Genomic DNA, 19502 nt, shown 5'->3' with positions numbered 1-19502 from the left:
GCTGTGCTGGTCACCATGACTTCAATACACAAACAATTCATGTACTTATACCTAGACATAAACACACAGACAAAAAGAAGCACCTACAAAAGGAAGAACTACATGTACACAAACACCCCCCCGACACACACACACTCCCTCTGCGTGTACCCTCTTGAGGGATGAACTCCGGGGTTTCTCTCTCATTTCGCCTCTGTGTGACCGACCACATCAAGGCCGCCGTTGTCACTAAAAATCACCAGTAACCACCAGTAAAGATCTTGCGGCGCCTGTTGTCAGCAAAGCATCAGGTGCTGAGCTGTTTCCTATCTTCCTTTCCCCCCCGGTGACTGCCTGCAAGATTAACTAGCAAACGCACCAACTGCATCATAAACCCGCGTGAGCTCGTATGTGTGAAGAGACACAGAGAGAGCGTATATATGGTTACAAGTAAGCATGCTAATCCCATACAAAAGGATAATGACTAAGTATAGCCCTGAGCCTGTCTAACCCTTGCGTCACACGCTCTCTCTCTTTCTCACACACACATTCATCGTATTCCTGAAGTTACCAGTGGATGTATCTTAGAATGTCTTGTCCCGTCCTGCTCTCGTGTCTTAGTTTATAAGGTATGAAATGAGAACTTAAGTGAGATTAAATATTTAGACAACACTGATAACAACCTTCCCCGTGGCCATGTACTCCATTTCCCTGGCAATTGTCGGCTCATGAATACATATTCTCATTAAACACTCTCTTTTCCCTTATTACTTATTTCTCTCACACACGCACATTCGCGGCAGCCATTACGGTGATTGTGAACAAGACAGACAGAGGATCAGTGTTTGCTTAACTGCTTTTTGTTGGAAGCGCCATCGGCAAAGCAAGAGCAGCGTTCTCCACATCCACACTTCCTCTTATTGGTTTTCAGCCGTTACAAGAAGCTGAAATTAAAATGGCAAACATGCCTCTCTGATCTGAAGACGTGCAGGCAGGGATGTGAATTTTTTTTTTTTTTTTTTTTTTTTTTGCCGGCTGGATTTATTTCAACATGAGATTTAAAGTAGGACACTGCTATAATGAAATTATAAACTTATTTTACTGCATCTGAACTTGCTTGGACCCCTGAACCCCTCAGAACTGTCTTGACATTAAGCTATTTGACTTAATATTATTATATTTTTCTTTAGATAAGAAGTAAGAAATAGATTTTATGTCAAGTGCTTTTGATTAAAGTTGCCTGTGGAGTTGTGTTAAACCAGTCAACATATCTGTCTGCAGTACAAGCTGCTTTTGGCAGAGTTGAATTGTTTTAGTTTGTTTTTCCTTTCAACAGTTGTTTAGACTAATTGTTTGTAAAAAACTCATTTATACTTTATTAGCCAGCAACAGTGCACATTAATTGACATCATTATGATGTCAATTAAAATGATCCAGATTTAGCCAAACTGTGAATTTAGTATTATAAAGTTCTGATTTTTATTATCCACCATTATCTGACAAGCTATTAGCAGTCTGTGTAGTTATGTTTAGTAAATGAATTAATGGCCATTATCTAAAAAAAGAAAAGCTTTGTCTCCACAGTCACTCTCTAAAATGGTTCTGCAGGGTTCAGAATGTACAGCGGAGGACTAATCAAGTTCTGCCTCTTTACCATGTCGCCTCAACGTATAGCTTCTTTAACACATAGCTTAGCTTAGATGAGAGGAAAAGTCAGGTTTTTAGCAAGTTAGGTAACATTTTAGTGATCTAATGCTAACTCTGTGCTATGAAGTGGAAATTCTATGCTCAGACGCTGACAGAGAGGTCCAGGGAAAAAAAAGAGTAAAACTAACTACGGAGGAAAAAAAGACACCTGAAGAGCAAGAACAAGTGTGTTGTTACAGTATTGTTTGTAAAACTTTGGATTATCAGTTAACATCTGTTAGTAGTCACAGTCTCTTTAATGTGGAAATTGGGTTCTCTGTTTTTGAAGTTTCTAACATTAGCTCTACAAAACCAAATTTAAAATGTAATTTGGATATTACATATTAAGAGTACCTTTAGGGGGTTGTAATTTTAACTATTAAAAGAGGACTTCACTGCATGTTAGCTTTGCTATCTAGGATGTGAAAAATTTTGAACCTCAATCATTTGTTAGAATTCCTGTTGGAAATGTCCAGTTTTGATGTGCAGTCCCTGGGAAGGTTGAAAACTGGCTCCGAAACTAACCCAGAGATTTAACAACTTGTTCTTTAAACAGCACTGATCAAGTTAGTAAAAGAAGAATTAACAGCAAAAAAAAAGGATTCCCTGAACAAAGTCCCCTGTGGTCAAAAACAAGGGGAAAAAAACATTAAGGCAACATCTTGGTCTCTGTATGCTTCTGCTCCTCCATCTGTCTTTCCAGAGATACTCACAAACACTCTCTGCCCGTCTCTGAGCTCCTCGTCTTCTTCATAGATGACAAACAAATAGGGCTCAGAGCCGCCCGGCCTCACCTCGCAAGCATACATGCTGACATACACACCAGAACAAAAAGGACCACCAGCCTTTGTAATGGTTTCAAACACACATGCACAGGCAATACACACACAATGACACTTCCTCCCCAAAATATATACAACGTCTGAGACAAAAGACTGTGTCACATGCGCACACACACACACACACTCGCTGTCTCCGATGGGTCGACAAACAAAGGGAGGCTTATCAGACTGCAAGAAGAACATTAATCTGGCTCTGCTGTGAGGGAGGATCAACCCAGTGGGCAATGAGTGTGCCTCTGAGTGTGTGTGTGTGTGTGTGTGTGTCTAATCTGTCAGTGAGGTTCACCACAAGAGGCTGAGAATGTATCGCTGCCACCGACAATGGCAGATCTTCATGATCTCGTGGAGCACCTCTTCATGATATCACAGGTTAAATCCCCAGGTAACCGAGCTCTTTAATCTCACAGGAGCACAAAAGGTGAGGTTTGTTAAGAATGAAATAACCTCAGTGTGAAGCGATGAACAGTGTTTAATGAAGAAGCTGAGAGATATTAAAACAAATTAAAGTGCTTCTTCATCTTTAAGAATGTACCGTACCAGTCCAAAATGTTTTTCATTGGTAGTTAATGATTTTTGTTTCGGAACGGATACCTTCAAATACAATCTGGGACGTCCTTGGTGCAGCAAGAACATGAAGTGAACAGAATTCAGCTTTAAAGTCACTGAAAAGGATTTTTAATGAAAAATCCATTTTTTTGTGAATCTGTCACATTAATTGCTACAGCAGCATTTTAATGAATGGCTATTCAGATTTACCATCACTTTCAATTTCAGCAGAAAAATTGGGACATAATGTCATTTACTATTCTTTACTGTTAACAGCCTAAAAATTATACCTCTGTTTGCTGTCTGACCTCTCTTATATGTGGCTATCAATTCCAGGCCCATTGCTTCATAATGAAGACGGACATTTATAAAAACACCTCACAAGTATAGTTTCATGGTCACTTTAGTTTGTATCAAATGTTACTCAAGCAGGAGGAAAGGGTGCATTTGTTGGGAGACTACTTCCAGCATCCACACTCGGTGCTCTGGTGAGTATTTGGAGCAGCAGGACGGTGTGTGTGTGGCGTGTGTGTGTGGGACTGGGTCAAAATAAACTGCAGCGTGTGTGCTCGTGGTTATTATGGAACATTTCATCCAACAGTGTGGCTCCATGATGTGTTTTTAATAGTTTCTGGACTATAATGGAGCTCTATGGTGCAGAGGAATACTACGATCCATCAGGCTTTGAACAGCAGCATCTCCAGTTTTATCCTTTAAACTTATAAACAGTCTAATTTCAAACTGTAGTCTTCTTTTATTTTTATAAAGTTATTTAGGAGTATTGCTTGCAGAGCCAGGGGGAGAGAAGAGATGAGCACAGTGGTGGGATGTTTCTGGCTGGTTTAAGACCAGATGTGCAGCTGCTTTCTGGACAGTTTGCAGATGTTGGAAACTCTGCCAGAAGGAGCTTACAGGGTGTCAAGGTGTCAGATCACCAGTGATCACCAGATCACCGCAAGGGAGCTGGGACAAATCATGACGAATGCAGTAACTGTGACTCACATCTCTCCCTTTACACGCCCCTCCCCCTTCAACTCCCCCTTTTGGGAGCTGTGCCCCACACTCTGAAGACCTGGTTTCCAGCAAGCTGGATTTGGGTAAGTGATACAAACTGCACTCGGGACTAAAATCATATTAAAGTGAAATAAAAAACCGTACTGCAGCAGAGCATGAGTGAAATTATATCCTGCACCTGGAATGTTTATCGAATCAAAAAAGTTATAGCTCCCTGAGGACTAGTTCCGATGATGCACACTGAAATTTGTCTGTACCATGTTTCCCTCACAGTGTGCATTTACACGCCCTGCCCGCATGCGTGTGTATATCTTACCCTCGCCATAAGTTCATCCCATCGTATGTTGAAAGCGTCTAGTTTCTGCTGTATAAGTTCATCAAGAACACCTCCGTCCATCAGCGTCTGGGCCAGCTCTCGAATCTGGTTCCTGTTGTCCTCCGGGTGACGCAAAAGGACCTCCAGGCTCTGTACACAAGCACGAAGATAAGAGATAAGAGACGGTAAGAGAAGTTTATTGAAAATTATGTTGGATAAAAGTGTTTAGGTCTGTTGGCCTCTGCTCGTCTGACCTTGGAGCTTGACAGCTTTTCACATGTTCTGAAATAATCAAAAAAAGGTCTGTTTGGCTGGTGTGAACAGGCCATTTAGCAGAGTGAAACACAGCTGAGTGGGCAGTGGTGTGCATTTTTTAGTTGTTCTGTTCTTAACTTAAATGAGAGAATACATCCTGGTTTGGAGGCTTCAGGCTTTTTGTATTGCACTAAATTCCTGGGTGTAAAATCAAGCAATAAGCAGAAGCAGTTTAAGGAAATGAATGTGTTAGAGTTAGCACATAAGTCTTTCACATTAGTTTCTCATATTGTAAGAAGCAGTGTAAAATCCATTCAGTTTCCATTTTTTAATACCTTCTCTGTGTGAGACTTGTCTTATATAACATGAGCATCATCAGAGAGGCCTATATAATGAACCCGTCTTTACTATCTCCTCCTCCTACTATCAGGTGCTGGTTAATATAATGTCTTTCATACTGGTGTATGGTAAAATGCTGAATAATAACTTTATGGACTGCTTTCTGACCAACATCGGTCTGCTTCTTTGAATCCATTTTGTTCTGTAACAGCTGAAACATTTATTTATCTAGCTTATTTCTCTCATGTTTGTGTCCTCTGTCTTGTCTCAGAGCGTGTCATGTCCACCTGTGTCGAGGTGTGTGCCCTCTCCTCCGCTTCATACTCACATCCAGCGCCTCCTGCAGCTCCTCCGCTCCTCCTTGCAGGTTTTCCGTCTCGTCCAGTTTCTGCTCCAGCTGGTCCAGGAAGGCATTCTCCTGCTCCAGGTAGGAAAGCAACTCACACCAGCACGCCCACACCTCCTGCGAAGCACACAAACATACACACCAAATCACCAGGAAGCACCGAAAAGGACGAGATAGACGGATGATGCTCACTGACCGTTTTGACATTTTGTGGGTTAGATGGAAGAAAGACAGAGAGCAGAAAAAAAAGAGACAAACAGTGGGAGAGAGAGTACTTCAACCATCAAGTTGAATTACCAACAATACCAAGATGCAGAGGTAATTATTTCTCAGGAAAATGAGGCAGAGAGGAGAGTGGGAAGACACGGATGAGACTCCCACCAAGAGAGGACAAAGAAGGTGGAAGGAAAAGGGTCAGGTGAGGTGAGGTGAGGAAAAAAGACACTTTAAACTAAGGACAGGTGGCAGCAAACAGCTCAAAGTTCCATCTCAAGTCTTCTTCTTGTACAGTTTCATATTCCCGTATTCAGCATTGGTGCTAGGCATCATATCAGCATGTCATCCATTACCTCTGTCTGGCTGCAGTGATTGTACTGGCTGCCTTAATTTAAAATTAAAGTTCAACTGATACCTTTACCTCACATGTTATGACAGAGACAGAGAACACAGAAAGCTGAAAATCATACCTCCAGCGTTTTACATTTCCCATCAAGGCGGCTACATAGGCGCTGGTAATTGGCTGTCAGCACGTCCAGCTCTGAGCGCAAGGCATCGTGGGCTGTGGGCGGGGCTTTGGCAATGAAACTGTTCACACTGTCCGTGAGGAGTTTCACCTTCAGCTCCTTGGAGTGGACCTCTTCCTGGGCCCTCTGACAGAGAGGCAAAGAGATAGAAATGTTAAGGAGATGGCACCGCACTTTTATGGAAAGGACTTATAGTTTGTCCGCATTAACAGGTCTTGTTATATGAACAAAAGTCTTCAAAGTCAACTCAATAGTAAAAGAAAAGAGAGACAGATGGCAACAGATAAAAAGCAAGAGAAGGAAGGAAGCCAGGAAGACAGGGAGAGAGAGAGGGAGGGTTTAATGGATGCAGGGATGGATGCATGAACAAATGAATCAATGTATCTAGTTGACAAAGCCACACGAGTGTGAAGAGACCGAGTGAACAAGTAAGCCAACGAATCAATGAATGAAGGAGTGTAGCTAATACTTTCCCAGCAAGGGAGAAAGGGGAGGGAGAAGGTGAAAGAGGGATTAAGAAAATAAACGAGTGAACAGATGCACAAATGGAGTTTCCTCTAAGCTTGGAGCAGAAAGAGGGAGCAGGGGAGAGGAAGAGGAGGTGAACGGAGGGAGAAGGAGGGGGGGGGGGGGAGATTAGCGAGAGCAAGCAGAGTGAAATCAATTTTTAATTTTCAACGTGACTCTCAAGTAAACTTTTTTTTGGGAGGAGGGGTGAATGGAAAGGGAATTGATACTGCCAAGGCTTTTTGGGTATATCACAAAGCAAATAGTGCCATAAATTTACATAACAAATACATCGCAGAGACGTTATGAGACCTAAAAAAAAAGTACGGTGGTGGATAGGAGAATCAATGCAATTTGATATGAACTTGGGGAATGGAGGAAATGAGGGTTGCGGGGGGGGGGGGGACACAAAGCTGTGAGAGGATAGAGAGGGGAAGAAAGAAAGGGAGCTGGTTTTCAGCGTCAACAATGAAAAGAGAGGCAGGCAGACAGGGGCATTATTGACCTGGAATTAACCAGGATCAAAACAGTGACAGAGGAAAGAGAAAGAATAGCAGCAGCAGCTGCACCATGTCAGTCAGACCTGGGCTTTTGACTGTGAAAGACTCCGGAGACAAAGAAGGCAAACGTGATTTTTACAGAATAAGCCAAGATTTCAGGGAAATCTGAGCAGATTTTTACTGAGATGACCTGAGAATGAGCAGCCACTGTAGTATACACACAGCCTTTAGGACACAAATAAAGTTAGACTTTCTGGCGTTGATTAAAATGTCATTAATGTCACTGAAGAAAATCATCAGCGTAATTTAACGTATCAGCAAAGCATTGGAGTTAAAGCAGGGTCAAAGCTGTTTTTGTTGGGAACACATTCATTTTAAAGTATCAGATTAAACAAATAATTAAACTCAAATACCAACACATTCTGCCCAGTCATTACTTTGTTCTCAAACATGTCATCAATAAACAATCCTGTATTACAGTTTTCATACAGTTAGGCTAATTCATGGAGCATCAAGGTGATTAAAAAAACGTTAAGCGTGTTTTATGAGCTGTTAAATAGGGCCCAGGGTCCCAAACACAACATTATGGTTAATATTCTACTAAGATATTTAAATGCTTAAGTTGGGATACATCGTCTTAAATTGTTCATGCCATTATGCTTCAGTTAGTTACTAATGGTTAAAGTTAGCATTCCCTTGATGGCGCATCTCAAGGGCTTTATATTCTGATATTAAAAAGTTGCACCAGCTCGTTACTATTATACTATTCTGAAATATGTGCAGAGGGTGCTGTCCAAATATTTCAGTTAAACAATACTGTAATTAAACATTCAGCCTTCCCCATCCCAATCATTTTCATACGGTCCCTCATTTCATCATCCATCGGTCTCTGCCTGTCTATGTCTTCCTCTCTTTCTCTATTTTGCACTTGTGCACAGTCTGAGATCATCCACCACCACCACCACCACCACACACCTTGAGCTCCTCCACAGCTTTGCGTAGCTCTTCGGGGGTCTTATATGTGAAGTCTCTCTCCAGGTAGTCTTCCTCTGCCTGGTTGATCCACTCCTGCATCTCCTGCATCTCCTTCCTCAGAGCCATGGTCTTATCTAGGCCACCTTTCAGAGCAGACTTCTTAGCATAGGCCTACACGGGGGGGGGGAGGGGAGGGACCACACACACAAAACACTTGATGTTACACAGACACTTGAAAGTAGGAAAACACCAGCTCTGGGGTAAGATTACACACCTGTTTACACACATTCTCCCACTGGGCGTTGAGTTCATCCAGTTCTTTCTGGATGTGGATGGCAAACGGCGGCTCGGCGTCTTTCTTCAGATACAGACCCACTTCATTGATGCCATTTACACTGGGCTGGATGGTGTGGATGTCATTCACCAGGGCCTGGCCAATCAAAGTGTAGGATGTTACACAGGTTCACATTTCAGACTAAGTAATAAGTAATCTTTGACTCAGCATTTTTCAATTTATTAAACAATTTCTTTGCGAAGTACACATCTGTTTATCCTCTGTTTCCTGTGAGTTGATAAGAAACACAATGTGATTCACCCTCAGTTTAAACTAGGCCAATGAAAGTGAGAGGTTAGTCTACAGAAATCTCCGTATGAAAGCTCTCCTCACTGTGCACTGCTCTAACTGCTTCTCCAGAGCTTCAGAGTCTCCCAGCGCTGGCCATTCCTCGTTCAGGAAGACATCCACATCTGCCATCCACTTCTTTAAAGTCTTTACATCATTCTGGAGTAAAAAGACAAAAGAGAGACGGACAAAATCCATGGTGAAAATTAGCGCTGTCCCCTAAAAGTCGATGAGCCCATGCATCAGTCCAGAAGCCTCACAGAGTGCAGCAGGAGCAGTGTAGCAGGCTGATTGGACCTAAAATGACCAAACCACAAAACTTACTGTGATGCAAGTAGAGACTGGTGATGGAAACAGAAGGCAACACAACAGTGTGAGGCAAGGTTACTCACACAACTCGGAGACACAGCGCTGTGATGTTTTTTTACATCCCAGATGATGTACAAAGACATTGCAACGAGACTTTTTCACTAAAACATAAGAGTCGTGAGAGGTATGGTGTTGGGTAGCTGTTCAGCAAAACTGACTCTGCATGTGCAGGCAAGTGTATAATATATTTCTCCTATTTGTAGATAAGGTGTAATGAAGGAAAGACATTTGCATTGCTACCTAAAGCACCTGACTGAAGATGAGAGCCCTGGTGAAAGTGTTATACAGCATATGCTGTTTTAAGTATTTAAGATAAGAGGAGTGGTTGTTATGGGTACCCCCTCCTCCAGTGTAAGCACTGTGCCCACCAAAAGAGTCTCATCTACTTCCCCTCTCATCTGACTCACCTCAAACTGCATCAGTTTGGCCATGAGCTCCTGGATTCTCTGGGCGTTGTCTGTCAGCGTGGAGCCAAGTCGCCTCCAACGCGCCATGATGGCGTCCAGCTCCATGCGATACCTACAGCAGCACAGAAGGACATGAGTTGTTTCTTTCCTGACGCATTACTGAAGCAGACTTCCTGTTCAGACCATTTTTTGTGCCTTTATTGAAGTGATTCTGAGCCCTAAATATCAGCCAACCAACTGTTACAATGGCCTTATGATTAGGTATGTGTGCAGGTCTGTCCTACATTTTGCTAGAATTCTGCAAATACATGTCTTTAGATGCATTTTCATACTCCTTCATGACAAATCACTATGTTTCTGATACTGAGCTCTTATTAGAAATAAGATCTCTGCTTCTCACGGGTCTGTGGGCTGCAGTGGTCCTTCCAAAATCTGTATGGGATAGTGATAGCTCTCACTGCTGTTGCAAAGTTTTAAATTATGTTTTACATATTGGTTTAAAGAATTGCTCTCTCTAAGCTTTAAGCCCTAGTTGTACATTTGCTCCAGCAGCTTTTATTTTGTTGAACAAAACTGAGGGCCAGCACAGTAGGTAAAACAGTGTCCTCATAGTAACAAGCTCCTGGGTCGGAATGCACTGGCTGTTTTTTTAAGTGGGTCTATGTCCAATGGAAAATCTTGACCCTGAGGCTAGAAGCAATGATCAGTACAGGAATCTTAATCAAAATCCCATCTTGTTTTAAAAGTTTAAAGGTTATTCGTGGGATTACTCATTGCTTAATTGTTTTTCATGTCTCACTTCTGGCTGATGTCTGGCGGAGCTTTCTGGAAGACCTGCTCCACAGCTGAGGTCAGGTAGTCCACCTCCCCCTGGTGTTCAGCCAGAGCCACCTGGAGGGCCTGGGGGACAAGAGAGAGAGAGAGAGACAGAATCAGAGGCTGAAGCTTATACAGGCTTTTTTTCACAGAGACAAAGACATTTTGACGTGTGACTGTAGGGAAAAGCACACGTGTAAATAATATAATCATAGCTGGACTCCATTTGGTTGGTCCAGTTTCAGGGTCATGGTATTTGTTCACGCTCTGTGTCACACTGTCACGACCTGCTGGGACACTTGATTAGAGTGTGTTTTCTCTTTTCAGCTCCAAGTTTCCAAGGGATCAATCCTCCTCTGCTGGAATTACACTCACTGGCCACTAGTTTTCTGTGTGTCACTTAGTCTGAGACAGTTTGATATAAGAAAGAATAATTAAAGTATTAAAACTAAAAATGTGACATGGGGACCTTCTGCAAGACAGGGTCACAGAATGACGCAGGAAGTGTGTTAGTTGTGTGCTTTTGTTGTGAAATCTGTTTGATTTTGCTCACCCTGTCGTGCAGGATGAATTACAAGTGGATATGTGAGGGCGACCTTTAGGTGGGCAGCAGTGGAAGGTTTTGGGGAAGAAAGCCCGTGTTCACACCGAGGTGGCTCAGAGGCTTAGTTTTGCTTAGTTGAAACACAGCCCCCTGGACAGAACATCCGTCGGTTGCCATGGCTTTACCCTCAATCTTTCTGCTGCCACGCTGAATCCCAAGCAGGGAGGTATGAGGGAGTGTCTCTGCTCAAAGTTTTGTGCTTTTTTTTTCTCTTTTCTTTCTGCTTCTTCTCTCTAAATGAGAGCAAAGGACTCACAGACCTCTGACACTTTGTATAACTAAGTCAAACAAACTCGTTCCCTGGTTCATTCTGAGGCGACTGAGCTACTTTATTAGAGCAAAAATCCAAACAAAAGGTGAAGAGGTGATATATATAACAATGCAAAACAGCTGAATGATCTCTGTGACCTGTTTGGACCAGACAGTCTTCCTTGGGTAATTTGCTTATGTATAGAAACTACCATGAGGTGGTATATTGCTATATTATTTAAGCACTAACCTGTACAGTTTGAGCTGATGCCCTCACTGACAGACTTCTAAAACCTTTTAAGTGTGAGGATTTTACATCATAGTAAACTGAATGTCTTCGGGTTGTGGACTATGAAGTCATTTTGGGCTGTAAGAAATAAAGACAGGAACTGCTCTGTCTTTTTTCCCCATGCTTTATGAACCAAACGATCAAGAAAATAATTGGCGAATGAACGAATAATGACAATAATCATTAATTTCAGGCTTTAATATTTTGTCTACATAGCCCATCTCTTACTTCCCTCTCACGACCGCAAAATCACAAATCCATCATAGGATGTAATTACACTAAAATCACGGGTAGTCATTATATCCTGCAATCAGGTCTTTAATAGCTTCTACCAGTAGCTGTAGATGATATTAATAATCATCTCTGTTCAAGCTGCCGTTTATCTCAACCAATCAGGGCTGTTTTACGACCTGCTAGAGTTGGGGATGTCAGGACTCAAACTAAGATCCCGCCTGGCAGGAGCTCTCATTTATTTTAATCAAGAAAAAAAAAAAAAAAAAGCCTGAAATGCTTCTGACCACATACACATACGTGCGCACACACACACATGCAGAAGTCCTGTCTCTCGGAGCGACGAGAGGGGAAACAGTTGTGCTGAAAATTAATGACGGCTTATCAGTATGCAGAATGACTTTCTAATTATTATCTACAATCAACTTTAATTAATCTCAGGCTACAAGGCTTGATCTCCCTGCTATGCTACAAGACCATTATCAAGTATAAAGAGGGCTGAGCACACACACACACACACGCGTTCCTCTATTCTTTTGTGACCTTGACTTAAGTTCAAGATAAAAATCTACACTTCAAAAACAACAACAAAGTAATAATAAAAAATAAAAAACAATAGACCTTGAATTATTTTGACTGAAAATATGTATTAACATTGAGACGATGAGAAACATTTATGTTTGTTTGTGTGTGTGTGAATGCATTCACCTCTGTATTGTATGCAAACTGGCACACACACACACACACAGCACTGGTGAGTGTGTGTATGTGTGTGTATCTGTAGGTATCTGTATTGTGATAAACACAGACACTGATTTGCTCCGCTGGGATTTTGCTCGCCCACCGCTCATAATTGTACACACACACACACACACACACACACACACACACACACACACACACACACACAGCAGCAGCAGACCAGCTCTGGCCTGCTCTCTGCATGTTAAGCAGATGCAAGGCAAGCTTCACAAAATCACTGACTTTGACTGAAATTGAAATTCTTGCTTGTTGTTTTTAGGTTTCTAAGAGTCTGATCTGGCTTTAAGTTAGTGCTGCTGCTTCATATGAAGACTGCAGTTTAAATGATACAGAACAGAAAACTACTGTGAGCTATCAATGTACAGTAAGCTGTGATTTTACATACTTTATACAGAAATCAGTATCTGTTGTTATCTATATCTCTACATATATCTACTACACACACTACCTGATCTACAATCTTTTGATGAAATGTGAAGGCAGAGTTGTAGAAGTGAAGAGTAAAATAGGTCACATGTATTGATTATTTTATTTTTTAATCTACAATTTCTGAACTGTTCTATACACGTCTATCCAAAAAATGTATAGAAATGTATAGAATAAATTAGATTAAGCCTCATTTTATCTTTATTTGTCTGTCATACCTCCTACTTCTTTATTAGATGCTCATGCAAGTCATTTAACTTGGAACACTGCTTTTTTACTGTTCATTTCAACACGTGATGAAAATATATAGAGTAAATCGTAATATATGGTAAAGGGCAACCCAAAAAACACTTATGTCTCAACCAAACTTAGTTGAAAATGACCTCTTCTTTTAGAAGCACAATCCAGCTTACTTAATGATTCGTTCTACAGGGATTTTATGTTTACGACAGTAATTTGGGGATGTCCTGGTGTATCAGATGCACACTATTTACTCACTAGGTTGTGGGTATGAATCAGATTCTTGGTTAATGGGGCATGTCATCTGTTTTCTCTCCCCTCTTTATCTGTCTCCTACCTCAAAGAGCAGCAGAAAGCATCCTTTAAAGGCGTGCTGCTTTGGCAGTTTGGCATCGCCTGTGGCAATATAACTTTTACTACTTGTAGTAAAAACTGATTACAGTGTTATACAGCCTAACAGGATTATAGAGCCAGCTCCATTTTACCACTTTATGGGAATTTGTAAATAGAGCCGAGCAGCAGCAGTGTTGTCAAGAGCAGGCACAGTAACACAGAGCAAATCCACCAATCAGTTGACTCCTCGTGGATGGTGGGATTATAATATACCCCCACCTAACAGCATAATTACAAATTATGAGCTGCTATTATACCAAACTCCAACATTACACTATTCTACATGATCTAACCCCTGATAAGTCAAAGTCACTCAGATCCCATTTTTCCCTCATTGTGATGCTTGATGTGAACATTAGCTGAAGCTGCTGACCTGTATCTGTAGTATTTTATGCACTGCTGCCACGTGATTGGCTGACTGATTACCTGCACCCAGAAGCAGGTGTAAAGGTGTTGCTAATAAAGGGCTCGCTGAGTGTATGAATAGATATGGACATTACAATACAGTTAACAGTCCATTGTACGGTGTGTTTGCACTGCTCCTACACAGTTATCTTACCTTTCCACCAAAAGCACAACAATACATTTTCAAACATTTATAAAGCTCTGAGAGCAAATAACCTCAACTGTTATTACTTCTATATGCACACAAACTTCAGATCAGATATTAAAACAGGAGTTTATCACTGATTTATAGACCAGAGTGTGTGTGTGCGTGTGTGTCTACCTGAACGTCCTTCAGTCTCTGTTCCATAATAGGATACTCTGTAACGGCCGTGGATGGGATGACCAGCTTGGCCTCGCATTGTTGTAACCATGCCAACAGTGTTGATATGGTTTCCTTGTAACGCGCAGGGGGCAAGCTCTCCAAAACTTGAGAGAGAGAGAGAGAGAGAGAGAGAGAAAGAGAGGGAACTGTCAGACAGGCTGTCAGGTGATGTGTGCTTGTTGTAGAACTGCAGACGGCGAGATCTACACACTGAGCAACACTTTCCACTTAAATGTTTAAAGATGTTCACAAATAAACCCACAAACCCTACAACGACTTTGCCAGTCTCAACATCTACTAGATGTTTGCTTGGCGAACATGGTAAACATCATGCCTGCTGAACATCGGCATGCTAACATGACAACACTGACATGCTGATGTCAAGTACAGCCTCAAAGAGCAGCAGAGAGTAGTGTACTTGTAGACACTGTTTTTTGGTATTGCATTATACTATTGTGGTTGCCTGTTTTGGTTCTCTGTAGTAATGTACTTTGTAACCTCTGTTCATAAAAACTTGAATTTTAAATGTGAAATACCCAAAAATTCAATGTTGATATGCAAATGTTCTTCATTTTGAATACGTCTGACTTCTGACTTTTATTTTTCAAATCACCAGTGCATTCCTTTCAGAAGAAATCTTTTCTATATGCTACCACTGGCGTCCTCAGGAATTCGGCACAGTAATCTGTGTGCGTCTTCACACAGGCCTATACTCATTCATGTGTGTTTGTGTGTGTGTGTGTGTGTGAGTTACATATCTCACCCCTGGCGTGGATGAGAAAAGCGCAGTGTGTGGCACAAGGGAAGAAACAAGTGAGAAAACAAGCATAGTTCGTCTGCTTGGGTGTCAGCATCTTTCTCTCTTCCTCTTATCATTCTCCAGCTGACTCTCCTTCTCTTTCCTTTCTTCCCCACTCCCTGTATTTTTCTCTGTCGGTGCCTTTTCCCCTCAGTGTCATTTTCTCAGTGGCTGTATTTTTTGTTTTCTTATTTCTTTCCACCAAACTCTCCCTCACTGATACAAATAGCTATCTGCTCTTGTTTTGTCACGACACATCTGTGTGATTTAGTCTTCCTTGCCTTGATGTGCTGCAGCTTTCAGCTTCTTTTGTCTCTCTCATTACGTCTCATTGTGGTTGTTTTCACAGAGAAAGACGCAGAGAGCGTACACACACAGTGAGAGTAGCACCTCAAATTGGATTCTCATTTACTGAGGTTCTCACTAGTTAGTCATATGAAGACAGGTGAAATGGTGAGACCACATGGGTGAGCGCTGATGGTACGTCACACATGAGTCGGAGTGACGTCCCATCAACTGACTCAACTTGTAAACCAGCTCTAAAAATAGAGACAATATAACACTCACAGCTCTGAAAGGGGCCTTCTCTTAAGAACCTGGGATAAATCAAAATGTCACGGTGGAGAGTATTACTCCTCGTTTTATTACTTTATTTTATTTTATCAAAGTAATTAAATATTCGGCCCGCGAGAGGCTGCTGCATCTGCACACGCTGCCATGCCAACCAAACACAGGTATCAATCTTCTCATCTCAGTCTTGAGAAGAAAGCAAACAGACCAAAGCAAATTTCCCCACAATGTTAAAGTATCCTTTGTTGATAATGAGCTGCTTTGCTTTAATCAAACACGGGATGATCGTGTGCTTTCAATGGCAGACCTTTTCTCATAGGAAATCAATGCTGCATTATGATGCTGTGTGGATGTTCCAGATGCCCAATGGAACAAATAATGCTCCGCCTCTATGTGCAAAGCTGCATCCATTCAACTCCTTACACTGCCTCTGCATGTATTTATGTCTCATGAAGATGTATTTAGCTGTTTCTCAGTTCTGAAGCTGTTCATAGTTACAAATGCTTAAATTCCTTATGGTCTTAGCTGGAGAGCAGATCATATGGAGACAGTACTGTCTTCATTCCTGTATCTACCCACACTGAGACACTGCTATATGCTCAATGCAGTCATTCTATGCTGAATGTTGTTGTGGTTGTTTCTGCTGCTGTGGGTTGAGACATTTGCCACACCAAAATCTGTCTGATCCAGTGTGTGTGGGCTTACAGCAGGCTGCCATGGCTGACTGAACAGTCACTGATATCCTCTAAAGTGCTGAATCCAGAGTCCCACACAGAAGTGGGAACTCAAACAAGGTGGAGGGAAAAAAAGATGATTTCTTGGTTTTGAAAAGATTTATAAACTGGAACTCCACATCAATCTCAGAAAAGAGCCAGTCCCAGTGCTGCGAGAGGGCCCCCGGATCCTATCATTACATGATCAGAACTGGAACCAGAACAACAACCGACCCCCAGGACTGAGACAGAATCCGATCCAAACATTTTTTTTTTTAATTAGGAGTTTTAAGCTATAAAGCCAGATGTTTTGATACAGGACTGTGCTGTGAAGACTGCACAGCACTGTGAGTGAGTGATACACCAAAACAACACAAAATAAGAACAGCAGCCAGGAGTTTAAATTAACAGCGTGACCCCAGGTGTCAGTAGGTGCACACAGAGGCTGCTTTGGGTTTCAAAAACAATTTTTCTTTGTCTAATTCAGTGACATTTTGTGGGTGAACTGCACCTCTAAAGTGCTGCTGTTGATTAAAAATGCACCATCATATTATTAGTAATATTTCAATATTAGAATTAAATTAAAAGTCAATTTCAATAAGGTTGAAGAGACTCAGATCCACAATGAAACTGGAAATAGAATAGGACAGTTTGAGAGTTCGACCCCATTACTGAACCAATCTTAGTATATTGCACTATTATGGAGGAAGCGTTGTGTTCACTTCCACCTTTGTGTTGCAGCTTTTAAATACATCTGTTTTTAGCCTGGACCACATCCCCTTATCAGCACTTGGCGACACCTTCTGATTGGATAATTCCCTCCACTTGTCTGGGCGTGTTGGGTTGCTTGCTTAATCACAACGGAAACAACTGCCATGTTGTCTTCACCGTCTTTCATGTCATCAGTCTGTATCTCACTAAAGGCGCCTTGTCCTCAGCAGCGGGTAATTTGTCTGGACTAGCCGATTTCACTGCACGTAAAAACGAAGACATTTCACCACCACTGGACACGTACGGACCAGTGTGGACCAAGTGCAGGTCTTTCCTGCCCTAACATAAAAATATATATTTTTAGGATGGAAATGGTACATTGAATCATGTGTGTTTTAATTCTCTTACATCATTTTAAATAAAATTTTAATAAATGTATTGCATTATATAACAGAGACATTTTGAGTGTTAATATCTGACTTCAATTAATGAGAGAGAACTGGAAAACAGTCACCCAACAAACACTGAAATTGAGGGCACCCAAACAAAAACAGGGGTCACAAGGTGAAGTAAACATGGTCAGCTCCCATGGTCCTCACTAAATGAGTTGCTGGGATTAAGTGCTTGCAGTGAATCAGCATCTCTCATCTCTCTCACCTAGCTGTAGCTGCCTCTCTCTGGCCCTCAGATTCTCCAGGACCTTTTCGTAGCGTTCCTTGAAGGCGCTGATGTCGGCGTCCAGGAAAGCCGAGGGGTCCTCCTCCCCTTCCTTTTCCTCCTTCAGCTCCTTCAGCTTCTTCTCCAGCTGGTCCACCTGAGGCTGCAGGGAGGCCAGGCGGGCCACCTCCTCCTGACAAGACAAAGAGGGAGAGTTGAGGAGGGGGGTAGAGGGGGGGTCACATCACTGATGAACATGTGGTTAGTCGACCACATCAACCAGCAGCTCCCTTGTTGCCAAAGAGATTTGGATTAAAAAAAAAAAAAAGTGAAAGGAAAGTATTGTGTTTTCATATTTAAAGTTCCACTCCATTTGCCTTCTGCTTAATCAGTTCTGTTTTACAGAAATGTTTAAATATAGTTCCAACTGCTAATGAATAGGAAGCCAAGCAGGAAATTAGACTTAGCTCAGCAAAAGCAGAAATGCAGCTGTGAAACTATTTCTCCTGAACTTCAAACTGTTCAGACAGAACAGGGGAAATCACTGCTTTATCATTAGGAGAGAGGAAGAGAGAAGAACAGTGTGCAGTTAAATCCATGGTTCAATACTTCTCCACAGCTGCTTGTGTTCACTACCACAGTAAAAGTATGCATCTAACGTGGAACATAGAGTTTATAGTGATAGCAGTGGCAGTGTTTTAACTGATTTAGTTCAGTTCACTGATTCTGTACTCAGAAAGTTCGCTCAGCTTGTTGCTTTCATGGCTCGATTTAAATGCGGAGGTGGTGGGTGTAGTGTATGTAGCACCGTATCTTAATATTAGGTATGCTTCTTGTAGACATGCTGAGTCAGTCAACCAACATAAAAAGTGTGGAAAAAAAGGTGTTTGAATGGCCTCCAGAAGCCTCGCCTTTGTTTTCAAAGACTGATGTGGGTTAATCCCCACAAACACCTCACCTCCGTCATGTCTCTAAAACCAGGTGTGAAGAAAGACGGAAGCCTTATCTGACAGCTGCAACGTTAAACACTATCAGCCTTGGATAACAATGACACAGAGTGGTGGTATCACTAACAGACGGAGAGGTGGGCCTGATTAAACGGGAGCGGCACTGATTCTGTAGGTACCAGCCATGTGTACTGCTGATACCGTGACCCTTCATCAACTTATTTCAGATTCAAAAGTGTCAGTTCACCTTCGAGGTCCCTTGGCTTCCAGACAAAACAACTCAAGTTAAATATGTTAAAGATAAGGACACACTGCTTTGTGTGAAGCGGAAGCTGAAATGTTCAAACATGAAAGAAAAAAATACACAAACTGTTGTTTTTATGTTTCTGTCTGTGTTCATTTGTCAAATTTAGAGATGTTAGGTGGATTTTTTTCCGCCCTGCTCATTAAGTCTTTATGCTCAACCAAGCTAAACTGCAGCTTCATATTAACCATATGAAGATTAGGATTAGAATTAGAGTGGTATCCAGGTATCAATCTTCTCATCTAATTCTCATCAAGAAATGGAATAAGCTTATTTCCCAAAATATCAAACTATTCCTTTAAATCAAATATGATATTCTATCCAATCCATCCAAATCCAATGACAAGACCAAGCCAACAGTATGTTAGTTTGTCTACATACGTTCATTATTGTCTTTAGTCTGGTCTTTTCATGGGATTTGGTGCCAATAACAACAATCTAGAATACCACCAAACCCCGTCCTTTAAACCCATCCTCATTTCTAACTAGTCTTATTTATATCATGTAAAAACCTGAGGAGGATCAGTCCAGGTGAGTTGTGGGTGGTTAGCAGGTTTGGCAGGTTAATATTCACTG

At 41.7% G+C, this 19502-nt stretch overlaps 1 protein-coding gene across 3 annotated transcripts in view; it reads right to left on the bottom strand.

Annotated features, from left to right (window-relative positions):
• dmd (dystrophin) overlaps positions 1–19502 on the bottom strand; it is a 198804-nt gene that overhangs the window by 60954 nt on the left and 118348 nt on the right. For all 3 annotated transcript variants that reach the window (XM_041032423.1, XM_041032420.1, XM_041032421.1), the window contains 10 exons: positions 17676–17868; positions 14184–14329; positions 10246–10346; positions 9447–9558; positions 8716–8829; positions 8323–8478; positions 8049–8219; positions 6010–6192; positions 5306–5440; positions 4384–4533 (listed from right to left, as the gene is read on the bottom strand). In XM_041032423.1, coding sequence (XP_040888357.1) covers positions 4384–4533; positions 5306–5440; positions 6010–6192; positions 8049–8219; positions 8323–8478; positions 8716–8829; positions 9447–9558; positions 10246–10346; positions 14184–14329; positions 17676–17868 — 1461 coding nt within the window. The remainder of the gene's footprint in view (positions 1–4383; positions 4534–5305; positions 5441–6009; positions 6193–8048; positions 8220–8322; positions 8479–8715; positions 8830–9446; positions 9559–10245; positions 10347–14183; positions 14330–17675; positions 17869–19502) is intronic.

The sequence above is a fragment of the Toxotes jaculatrix genome, chromosome 24, assembly GCF_017976425.1.
Source record: "Toxotes jaculatrix isolate fToxJac2 chromosome 24, fToxJac2.pri, whole genome shotgun sequence".
Classification (NCBI taxonomy): Eukaryota; Metazoa; Chordata; class Actinopteri; family Toxotidae; genus Toxotes; species Toxotes jaculatrix.
Note: the sequence above shows the minus strand (reverse complement) of the source record. Positions and strands in the feature narration are given on the sequence as shown.